Source organism: Giraffa tippelskirchi, chromosome 7, assembly GCF_054371585.1.
Source record: "Giraffa tippelskirchi isolate mGirTip1 chromosome 7, T2T-mGirTip1v1.2.pri, whole genome shotgun sequence".
NCBI classification, from domain to species: domain Eukaryota; kingdom Metazoa; phylum Chordata; class Mammalia; order Artiodactyla; family Giraffidae; genus Giraffa; species Giraffa tippelskirchi.
Window position 1 is genome coordinate 108,884,654 of NC_137281.1, and position 12,632 is coordinate 108,897,285.

At 40.9% G+C, this 12,632-nt stretch overlaps 1 protein-coding gene across 9 annotated transcripts in view; it reads right to left on the reverse strand.

The window, feature by feature from the left end:
* The window catches only part of APH1B (aph-1B gamma-secretase subunit), a 68,242-nt gene that overhangs the window by 33,705 nt on the left and 21,905 nt on the right, over positions 1-12,632 (reverse strand). For all 9 annotated transcript variants that reach the window (XM_081507489.1, XM_081507491.1, XM_081507490.1 and 6 more), the window contains one exon: positions 3,643-3,770. In XM_081507489.1, the coding sequence (XP_081363615.1) occupies positions 3,643-3,770 (128 nt within the window). The remainder of the gene's footprint in view (positions 1-3,642; positions 3,771-12,632) is intronic.

Genomic DNA, 12,632 nt, shown 5'->3' on the forward strand with positions numbered 1-12,632 from the left:
GCGTGGGTTTGATCTGTGGTTGGGGAAATAAGATCCCACATGCTGCTCAGTGAAGCCAAAAGATTAGGAAAAAAAAAAAGATGTACACTTCTGATTTATATACTTTACTGTACATGAGCTATATTCATAAAACTTAAACATTTTCTGAAATCTGTCATTCAGAGACAACTATTGTTAACATTTTGGTATGTAATCTTTCAAATTTTCTGGGTTCTTTTCAATCATCAGAGAGAATAATATAAACTCTTCAATATTCAACAATAGTTACCGGACATCTCCTATGTGCTAGGGATTCAGGATACAAAGATTGACAAGATAAGGTCCCATCCTTGATGATCAAACCCTAATTGGAGAAGTAGATGTAAAAGCTGTATCAAATAAAATAATGCTGGCCAGGGAGAAGGCTTATAACACAGCTATAAAAAAAAAGGCTAGGATAGTGCTTTCAGAAATGTGCACCTTTTCCAGGAAGGTCTCACAGGAAATGAACAGGAGTTTTCCAAACTGATCTAGGTTAGTGGGGAGACCTGTCACTGCAGATATAACAGCATGAACAACCTGGGAGCCACACTGGGTCAGTTTAGATAGAGTGTATGATATGAACTATGGGGAGCAGCAAGTTTAGCACCAGTAAGATTCAATTAAAGGCTTATGTCAAACAAAGAAGTCTGGCTTTTATTCCACTGGCCTCTGCTACAACTCATCACTCTCTCTTCCTTAATACAATTAGCTTCAGGACACCTGACTCCTGGTTCTCTTCCTACGTCACTAAGTTGCTCCTTCTCAGTCTCCACGGCTGGCTTCTGCTCTTGCCCCAACCTCAAGGCTGGAATGCCCCAGGCAGGGCTTAGTCCTCTGGCCTCTTCTCTTGTCTGCTTAGATTCACTCCCTGTAATGACCTTTTTAAGCTTGGATTTCTCTCCCAAACTCCAGACTTCTTCATCCAAATACCCAACTGACATCTCCCCTTGGATGTCCAACAGGCACCTCCAAGGTACCATGCCCAAAGAGGACTCCTGCTCTCCCTCAGAAGCTTCTCCATCTCAGCTGATGGCAGCTCCATCCTTTGAGTTGCCCAGGCCCAAAATTTTGAAGATGTCCTTGGCTCTGCTTTCCCTCCCTTGCCTTATCCAGTCTGTCAGGGAATAGCTGTTAGCTCTACTATCAGAAACATGTCCTGAGTCTGAACATTTCTCATCGTCTCCACTGCTACCTCACTCAAGTTGTCCCCATCCTTCTCTTGATGATTTAATTTGTTCCCCTGTTACAGTCTACTCTGAAAACAGCAGTCAAAGTGAGCCTTTTAAAATGTGATTCAAATCAAGTCCCTGTATTCAACACCCCACAATGAATCCATTTCACTAAGGGTAAAAGCCCAAGCCTTGCATTATCTAGATATGGTTCTCATTTCCAACTTCTACTTCCATCCCCAATTTCAAATCTGTGACAACATCTCCTACTAACTTCCCCTGGCTCATGGTTCTGGCCACTCTTGCTTCTATAAACATGCCAAGCATGTTCTTTAGTCTTAGGACTTTGCCACTAGCTGTTCAGTCTGTCATGTTCCTTCTCCAGACAGCCACATCACCAACTTCACTTCCTTGCTTAAATGTCACCTTCACAATGAAGCCTACTTTTAACTACCTAGTTCAAAAATTCAACATCCCCAGCCCCTACAATCAATAATCTTTTTTTTTTTTAATTATTTATTTTGGCTGTACTGGGTCTTAGTTGTATCACATGAGATCTAGTTCCTTGACCAGGAATCGAAACCAGGTCCCCTACGTTGGGAGGATAGAGTCTTCCCCACTGGACCACCAGGGAAGTCCCTTGAACTCTTTGAACCCACTCTACTTTCCCTTTTTTCCCACAGCACCAGTCAATTTCTAACATATTTCATTTTATTATGTCTATTGTTTATTGTCCCTCTCTCTCCACTATATGTAAAGGATGTTGGTTTTTTTCTGTAAGTTGTTTTGCTCACCTAGTACACTGCCTGGAACACAGAAGGCACTCACTATTTGTCCAATGAATGAATGGCGGACTAGATCCATAAGAAGGACATTGGCTTTTTCTTGCAATTTCCTTTCTGATTATTAAAGTATACACAGTAGAAACTTTGGAACGTGCTGAAAACCATAACGAATAAAAGAATCCATCCAGAGATGAAAACCGTTAATACTGTAATGCATTCTCTCTCCAATTATTTTTCCATGAAGATTTGACTTTACATAGCTGCCATCATCGGACAAGGACATGGCAACTCACTCCAGTATTCTTGCCCAGAGAATCCCATGGACAGAGGAGTCTATGGGGTCACACAGAGTCGGACACGACTGAAGCAACTTAGCATGCATGAATGCATTGGAGAAGGAAATGGCAACCCACTCCAGTATTCTTGCCTGGAGAATCCCAGGGATGGAGGGGTCTGGTGGGCTGCCATCTGTGGGGTCGCACAGAGTCGGACACGACTGAAGTGACTTAGCAGCAGCAGCAGCTGCCATCTTATTAAGGGTAACTTTAGTATCATATTAAGGGTAACTTTAGTATGACTGAAATGTTTTAGGTAGGGAAGGCAAGAAGATTGTTCTTTAGATGGGTGAGAGAGCAGAGTCCAGTATAAGAAAACTTGATATGAGCTTTAAATGGATGGAGAGGAGAGAAACATGAAGCAGGACACAATCAGAAGGAACTTTTCGATACTTTAGATGAGAAATGACAAAGATCTAAACGAGGCAATGGCTAGGATCATTCTGATGTAAGTATATGACAAGTTATGATTAAAGTCAGACCAAAGCATTAAACAGCACTTTAAAAATACACCTAGTCAAGTATCCTTTTCAACTTTCTTTTGAAAACTGGCATTTTAATACCAGTGAGGAGGGAGTAGATGGGTACTCTTTGGGAGGGGAGTCTCACATCTTTTTGGCCATGTGGCATGTGGGTAGGATCTTAGTTCCCTAACCAGGGAACAAACCTGAGCCCCCTGCATTGGAAACTTGGAGTCTTAACCACTGGATGGCCAGGGACGTCCCAGGCACTCTTGATATTAATCAGAATGAGTAACAATAGTACAACCCTTTTGGAGAGAATTTTAGCAATTTGCATTAAGGGCTTTAATATCTTAAAATATTTAAAAATATTCCATTTGACTTCATAACTCCATTCCTTAGAATCTGAACAACATATTGAAAAAGTTTCATATACAATGATGTTCAAAACAGCTTTCTAATAACCAAAAGTAGAAAAACAAATGATCAATCAGTTAAGCAAACTATAACTTTATGCAATGATATAAAAAGCTATTAAAATGTAAATATTAAAAGGATCCATAATGTAGAAATTGCTTAAAATGTGTTCTATAACATAAGCATAATGCAAGACTATTTCAGGTTTGACTAACTTAATTAAAAGAAAGACACCTACCAAAAAGAAATAGTTTATGAGATCAACAAATTAATAGTTATCTTTCTATAGTAAGACTTGGAAGATTTATCTATCATTCATTCATTCTTTTAAGTGACTTCTTCTGAATTTCCTCATTTTCCCATGAGAGTATATTTCACTTAGAGTGGAATCTGTCACTTCAGATGTGTGGACTTAAGCTCCAAAACCCAGTTTGAGCAGGGTAGCAATACTCACCAGGGCTGACACCAGCAGATGGGAGAGAAGAACTACAAGAAGGGTGTACCACTTCTTCTTCTCACAGCCATCGAAAAACACGATGCCCCAGAACACATGCAGCAGTGTGATCACCAGTGTCATGAAAGCTGGAAGACAGGCAACCATTAGTGCCCAGTCGCAGGTCAGCAGACCCCAAGGTCCACTGAACACATCCTTGGATGCAGGCTCTTGGGGTGCACCGCACTACTGTGAGGGTTCACCTACAACTGACAGAGCAGGACCCTGACATGACATTTGCTTGAACAGTAATTCTGAAAGCAACATTTCTGAACCAGGGGCCAGCTCTGCAGCAGCTTCTCACCTAGACTGTGAACCGGTGAAACAAAAAGTCAACCTGGATCTGGCTTTCAAGGAGATTCTCTTAGGAACAAAATAAAATTACTCTGATATATAATCAGCTTTTGCAAGTTGGCCTTCTGCATTAATCAAGAAACTTTTTTTTTTTTTTTGGCCACACAGCGAGGTGTATGGAATCTTAGTTCCCTGACCAGGGATCGAATCCATGCCCCCTGCATTGGAAGCTCAGAGGGAGTCTTTACCACTGGACCACCAGTGAGGTCCCCAAGAAACTTTTCTAAATTAAAACAAGTGTCTTTGATTTAAACAAGTCTTCTCATTAAAGTGGAATTTCTCCTTGGATCTTTTTTTTAAGGCCAGTGGGAGAATAAAAATATTAGAAATTGAAATAATTATTTAAGATTCTTCTTAAGCAATGGAAACTGAATCTGATCAGTACACACAGGTTTTTCTATGGAATACCGTGTGTGCATGCATGTATGTGTGTGTCCTGCATCCTGGACATTTTTTACTTAAAATGAGCAAGTTTCAGGAACTCCTTGGCCATCTAGTGGTTAGGACTCTGTGCTCTCATTGCCGAGGGATGGGGTTCAATCTCTGGTTGAAGAACTAAAATTCCACAAGCCACGAGACATGGCCAAAAAAAAAAAAAGAGACAGAAAGCAAGTTCCGCATATTCTGAAAGCTTCAACATAGGGAGGGGGAAGGCACACAGATTTCTCATTTCCACCATTAACACCCACTATCCTGGCAAAAACTCAACTCTGACTGTTCTCCTTCACACTGCTGGTAATTCTCCCTTGGCATCAGTGGAGGATAGGGTCCAGGAACTCCTACAGATACCGAGCTCTGCAGATGCTCAAGTCCCTTATATAAAATGGCAGAATATTTGCATATAACCTATACACCGGCTTCCCTGGTAGCTCAGATGGTAAAAAATCCACCTGTAATGTAAGAGACCTGGGCTCAATCTGTGGGTCAAGAAGATCCCCTGGAGAGGGGCATGGCAACCCACTCCAGTATTCTTGCCTGGATAATCCCATGGACAGAGGAGCCTGGTGAACCACAACCATAGGTCACAATGAATTAGACACAACTCAGCGACTAATGCACACATAACCCATGCACAGCACATCCCTCACCTCCACTGTTTACCTTAAATTATCTCTAGATTACCTATAATACTTAATATAATGCAAATGTTATGAAAATAGTTGTAAACATAGTGTAAATTCTATGTAAATAGTTGCCTGCTTTGCTTTGGGGAATTTTCTGGAATTTCCCTTTCCTAAACATTTTTGATCTGTCGGTTAAATCTGAGTGCAAAACCCAAAGATATGGAGGGCTGACTCTGAAGCAATATTCTGAAACAATTAGTTAGTTTTTTTAATTTAATTTAACTTACTTATTTGGCTGCGATGAGTCTTAGTGTGGCAGCAGGATCTAGTTCCTTGACCAGGAATAGAACCTGGGCCCCCTGCATTGGGAGTGGTGATTCTTAGCCCCTGGACCACCAGGGAAGTCCCAGCAGTTAGTTTTTGAATCAACATACCACTAGCCTTTGAGCATTTGTAATAACAAAAAATGTCCCTCATTACCAGAATGAATAAACTGTGGTGTATTCACACAATGAATACTCACATGTTCTATAATATAAATGGTCTCAAGAAAATAATGTTGAGTGGGGGAAAAGCATATTGTGAGAAAATGCCTATATTTCAGTTGTACAAAGTCAAAAAGCAAATTATTACAGAGACATAACTGTTGAGGTTGGAGGAAAGCAATTTGTTACATCTAGTGACAGTGTTTCAGCAAATAATGATAAATACTGTATAGGAGAAGGGGGACTAAAAAAAAAAAAAAACTTTGGAACAATAGCAGACTAAACTAGAGTGATTTATTTTAATCCCACTGATGATCCATGAAAGGGCAGTTTCCCTGAAGATAGATGCCTGGTTGTGTGACAGTGTATAGAGTTGAGATAACTGCAAACACCCAGTAGTTCATTTTATGTCAGAAAAGACCAGAGTAGAAACTGTGACTCACAGACACAGATGTTCACACTCTAAGGCTTTTCTAAAGCCTACATGTCAATCAAGTGTCAAGAGAAAGCAATGACACCACTAATGTGTCATCTGTTCATCAGCTCTGTGAAAGGAAGATCAAAATGGAGTCAGTATTGCTAATAGAACTCTCTAAATAGAGCCAGGAGGCCATTAAGGAAGTGTGACTTAGGCATAGCTTAGTTGAGATGGAATCATATTTTTACCTGATGAAGTCATAAACCTGCCAATAACTCAAGACACTTCTTAAACCCTTACCCTAAAATAACTCTTGACAGTCTACCCACTTAATGGACCACTACCCTAAAACAACATGTGATTCCTCAAGGACAAATATTTTCTGACTTATGTAGATTACAATTCTTACCAGGCAACTTTTAACAACCTCATAGCCTTTTGTCTTTACAAGGCCCCAACTCGATCTCTTTCTTCCATGGAACTTTCTTTCAAGACTATCCATTCTTGTAAGACTACAAATCTGGGTCTTAAAACTTGCAATTCTTAAGACTCCAAAACACTCTTATTTGCAGCCTCCTGGATTATCTTTTGTTTGACAGCTCTATTTGCCCTTTCCTCTATGCATTACCATGAATATTGAAACCAGCCAATCATCCTCCTATGGTCAAGTTCAGATACTTGGAAAATGCTTTTACTTACGGACTTTTCAGTTCACTCTCATCTAAAAGAGCATTACTCTGTTTCAGACAAGCATTCTCAAGGAATCACTAGCCTTGAACTTTCTTCCAAATTCTAGGTGGGTATTTCTGTATGCAAGGCTCTTTCCTGATAAAAATTCTCTCTGATGGACTGACTCTGTCTCTTAAGTAAAGTCCAAGCATCTCAGGTTAGCATCCAAGGCCCTCTGCAACCTAGACCCAAACTACTATCCTCTACTCATCTTCAAACACATCCTACGTGGTAGGAAACCAGAACTCCTACTTATACTCTGTCTATGCCTCTATGTTTTCATTTTTTTAATTGACTGTCCCTTTCGCCTGAATCCTCTACCCCTCACCACCAGCCTGCCCTTTTCACCCCATCCAAATCTTACTTTTATCTAACATCTAGCTCAATGCCATCCCCTTAATGAATTTATCCTGAAACCTACTCTTTTTTTTTTACACTCCACACACATTTACTGAGCACCTAGAGTGTCTGACCGGGGATGATGCCTATGAGCTCTGGAGTCACACAGTCCTCAGCTGGAATCCTGGTTCCACACTGTGCCTTCAGGCACGCTATCTAACTCCTCTGAGCTTGTTTCCTTTATTTCTAAAATGCAAATAATGCCCCTGGTTGTTGTGTAGGGAAGAACAGTGCTTTGCAAACCGCAGTTTTTCAATAAATGACAACTACTATGTGCTATGATGTCTAGATTCAAAGATGAATATAAGCCAGGACCGTCAATTTAGTGAGCTGCACTAACAGGCTGGACAGTGAAGCAAAGCAGCAAGCAATTATCACACGTATCCAAGCTTCCTGGGTACCTATGTTTAAAATGTATTCTCAGACTGTCTTGGTGGTCCAATGGTAAAGAACCTGCCTGCCAATGCAGGGGACATGGGTTTGATCCCTGGTCCAGGAAGATCCCACATGCCGTGGAGCAACTAAGTCCATGCGTTGCAGCTACTTAAGTCTGTGCACTCTAAAGCCTGTGCTCCGAAACAAGAGTGGCCACCACAACGAGAAGCCTGAGCACCACAGGAAGAGCAGCCCCCAGTTGCCCCCCGTTCGCTGCAACTAGAGAAAGCTGGAGCACAGCAACAAAGACCCAGCACAGCCAAAAATAAATAAATAAATAAAACACTTTAAATATGCACTCGTTCACTCCTGTAGATTTCTTCATCTGACACTGTAGTATTACTCTTACATTTACTTTCTTCCCTACTCTTTTATTAATCCATACAAAGATTCATTAGTACCCACTATGGGCCAGGCTTCCCTGGTGACTCAGATGGTAAAGAATCTGCCTGCAATGCAGGAGACCTGGGTTTGACCCCTGGGTTGGGAAGACCCCCTGGAGAAAGGAATGGCAACCCACTCCAGTATTCTTGCTTGGAGAATTCCATGAAAAGAAGAGCCTGGAGGGCTACAGTCCATGGGGTAGCAAAGAGTTAGACATGACTGAGCGACTAAGCACGTGGCCAGACAATAGGGCTATACCAGAGAACAAAACACAGTCCCAAGGAACTTCCTTTTCAGAAAAGAAGCCCATCTTTTCAGTTTACTATGTTTTATTAACACAATACCTAAACAGGATTTCTCAGACATTTATTAAAACACTGTGTATTCCTATTTGACTGCTTATTTATTTAGCTAGCACTAGCTCCAAATCAGGAAAGGAGTACATCAAGGCTTTATATTGTCACCCTGCTTATTTAACTTATATGCAGGGTACCTCATGAGAAATGCTGGTCTGGATGAAGCACAAGCTGGAATCAAGATTGCCAGAAGAAATATCAATAGCCTCAGATATGCAGATGACACCACCCTCATGGCAGAAAGCTAAGAACTAAAGAGCCTCTTGATGAAAGTGAAAGAGGAGAGTGAAAAAGTTGGCTTAAAGCTCAACATTCAGAAAACTAAGATCATGGCATCTGGTCCCATCACTTCATGGCAAATAGATGGGGAAACAGTGACAGACTTTATTTTTGGGGGCTCCAAAATCACTGCAAATGGTGACTGCAGCCATGAAATTAAAAGATGCTTGCTCATTGGAAGAAAAGTTATGACCAACCTAGATAGCATATTAAAAAGCAGAGATATTACTTTGCCAACAAAGGTCTGTCTAGTCAAGGCTATGGTTTTTCCAGTGGTCATGTATGGATGTGAGAGTTGGACTATAAACAAAGATGAGTGCCGAAGAATTGATGCTTTTGACCTGTGGTGTTGCAGAAGATTCTTGAGAGTCCCTTGGACTGCAGGGAGATCCAACCAGTCCATCCTAAAGGAAATCAGTCCTGAATATTCATTGGAAGGACTGATGCTGAAGCTGAAACTCCAATACTTTGGCCACCTGATGCAAAGAGCTGACTCACTGGAAAAGACCCTGATGCTGGGAAAGATTGAAGGCAGGAAGAGAAGGGGACAACAGAGGATGAGATAGTTGGATGGCATCACTGACTCAATGGACATGAGTCTGAGTAAACTCCTGGAGTTGGTGATGGACAGGGAGGCCTGGTGTGCTGCAGTCCATGGGGTCGTGAAGAGTCGGGCATGACTGAGCGACTGAACTGAACTGAGTTTGTATTATTAGATGGCTTCTATGGTCATAAGCCTTTACTATTACAATGTGCTGCTTAGATTACTGGGATTTGTTTTTCCTAATTGATTAGGGGTCCAACAGAAACTGAGACCTGAATATCTAAAATGATTCTGTCATATACATGTAGCTAGACCTATATACACACTATTTTGATACTTCTCTCTAGTAAATGGAATGAACTACAATTAGAAATGAAGATTTGTTAATAGTATCACTAGGGTACTATCTTTTAATTACTAAACCTTTCTCATGTCATGGTCCTAAAGATACAAAATTCTAAAAGTCCTTCAATTAATCAGTGAATCTAATCCTAAAATTTAGCTTGTTCTTTTTTTTCTTTTGTCTCACTACACGGCATGCAGGATCTTAGTTCCCCAACTAGGGACTGAACCGAGGCACCCTGCAGTGGAAGCTCAGAGTCCTAACCACTGGACCACCAGGGAATTCCCATTGCTTTGTTCTAATACTCTTAATAGTAAAAAAATAAATAAAAAAATTTCAGGACTTTCCTGGTGGCCCAGTGGCTAAGACTATGTACTCCCAATGCAGGGGGCCCGGGTTCAATCCCTGATCAGGCAACTAGATCCCATATGCCACAACCAAAGATCCTGATGCCACAATGAAGACTCAAGATCCTGAGTGCTGCAAATAAGACCTGGCACAGCCAAATTAAATAAAATAAATATTTTTTAAAAAAAGAAAAAATACTTTTCTAAGTTAACTATAAGAATATCAAAATTATGTGTTTCTATAATCCAGAGTAATAAAAAGAGCTTCCATAATTTCTAATATTTGGGAACATCAATCAGAAAGCTGAAGAGTGCTAAGAAGTACTGTACATCTGTTTGTGAAACTATAGCTTTCTAGTTTGTTTGTTTTTTAGCATTCTAGTTTGATAATGGACTTCCTCTTCTAATAATCTTTTACACATTCTCTTGGTAGAGAATGTTTCAATCCAACCTATTTCTAAAAAAAAATGTTTCAGTGTTATGTCTTAGAGGCTACATTTACTATTTGGTTCATCAATCCTTGCTGAACACAGCCCAAGCGTTCCAGCACACAAACTCATAACTATCTTCATTTTTACGCTTGTCCCTCTCTCCATCATTGCCAGTATCTACTTTTCTGTCCTTACAGACAACGGCCTAATATAGCTACTGATCCTAATCCTGAGTCCAGCCAGCATGGAAACAGCTATCTGGCTTCCCCTGCCAACTTCAGAGAATGTCTATAACCAGGCTAGAGAGCGCCAAGGGCTGCTGCTGCTAGGTGGTGGCAACAACAGGCAGAGGAGGACTTCCCAAAGCCAAACTCAACGGCTCAAACTCAACTGCCCAGAGCTAGGATGTGATTACCAAAGGGCTCCTGATTTCTCTTCCCCAGTAAGAGAAGGGTCTGGGGCGTCAAGGTCCTGCAAAGTGACAGCCTCTCCTCTTTCCCTCCTGGTTGCAGAAACTCACCAGATCCTGGAGCGATCTCCAGTGACCTAGCCCAAGTCAGGCCCCAGAACGCAACTAGTGCTTTTGAAAATGCTTTTCCTGTAATAAGGATTTAACTTTACATTTTTGCTTTAGAAACTGTAACAGAATTCTGTCATCTAGTTTATTGTAATATAGATGCACATTTATTACTAACCAAGTAACATTCTCCCACATTAAAATAAGACATTTTGAACGCCATCTCATACAACCATAAGAAAGGCATAGTACTAGCCCTTAATACCAACCAGATCAAAAAGAAAATGTCCTGAAAGCAATCTGAATATAAACAAATATAGCACTATGAAATATCATTTCAGATTTATGAAAATGCTCCTGAAGGACGTTCATGAGCTGAACAGACTGCCAAGGAAACGATGTTATGCTGACAAGCCCCAGAGCGGATGGTGACAAATGATGAAATTCTCTCCTCCAATCAGTGTGGAGAGTTGGCGTTGGGAGGTCCCTTAGATGCTGCCTGATCCGGTCCCCTGTGCAATGAAAAAGCAGATCCTACACAGGGTCCACTTCCAATTACTCCCAGTTTAGGAGCTTATTTCATCACAACAGTCACTGTGGGAAAATCCCTTTTCAAATCGAACCCAAATCTGGCCTTTTAATTTGGTGATTCTCAAGTGGGGTGATTTTGCCCCCAGAGATCACCTGTCAGTGTCTGTAGACATTTTTGGTTGCCACACTGCGGGTGGGATACTTCTGACTTCTAGTAGATAGAAGCCAGGGATGCTGTTGAACATTCTACACTACACAAGACAGCCCCCCCGCCCCAGCAAAGAACTCCAAAGGCCAATAGTAACAAGGTTGAGAAACCTTTTACCAGCTCCTGCTTATTAAGAAGCCTAGGAAGGCTCTTTGAAGAACCAAAAGTCAACTCTTTTTTTCCATATGTGGCACATTAAAAATACTTGAAACTCCCTGTTATAGTTCAACTATTGTCACAAAAATGCTGCATAAGAAACCATGCCAAACTCACTGGCCAGAGCTGCCATTGAGCACGTAGGGTGTAAGGTAGTGCTCACAGGAACCTGGGGTACAAGTTCTTAATTCAGTGTGTGTGGGCTCTCAGGATTCTCTTATTAATATTTTGCATGTTTTGAAGCAATTATCCTTTGATTAAAAATAAATTAATTAAAAAAATACTTTGTATGACTGCTTCACTGACTTTATGAAATTAACTAGGACCTTCCCATGTCTGATACTGCCCTGGAATGGTTGCAGGTTTACCTTACCCACCATCAGGTTTATCTTTTCTTAAAATGCTTGCTCCAAACCAGCTCTCAAACTTCCACTCCTAAAGCCATATCTAAAGCAAAACCAAGCCCATAAGAACCTGGATGGAGATTTAAATGGAAGTTAGAGGTAACATTTGCAGTTGGATTAGATGTGACTTAACGGAAAAAAACAGAAGAATCAGAATTACTCCAAGCTTTTGGGCCTGAGCAACAAGAAGGATGGAAGTGCTTCAGCTGAGATGAGGGAGACCACAGAAGTACCCAACTCTAAAGATGCTGTCCCTCTGTCTTCTGTCCTCCAGAAATCCTGGTAGGTCCAGAGTATTGTAAATCATCATTTTGGTGAATGTAATGAGAAAGTCCCCTGAGAAATGGAAAAACAGCCTACCATTTGAAACAAGGCATTTCAGTCTCAAGACAGAAACATTCAAGAAGATCTTTGTAAATGAAAATATTCAAGTAAATGTTTGGCCAAGAACTTGAGAATGAAAAAGATGGTAAAATCTGATAGCTCCGTCCCTTAAAATAAACCTCAGGCTTGATTAATCCCTTAAAAGAACCATGAAGATTTCCAAACATCTATGCATGTAAGAAA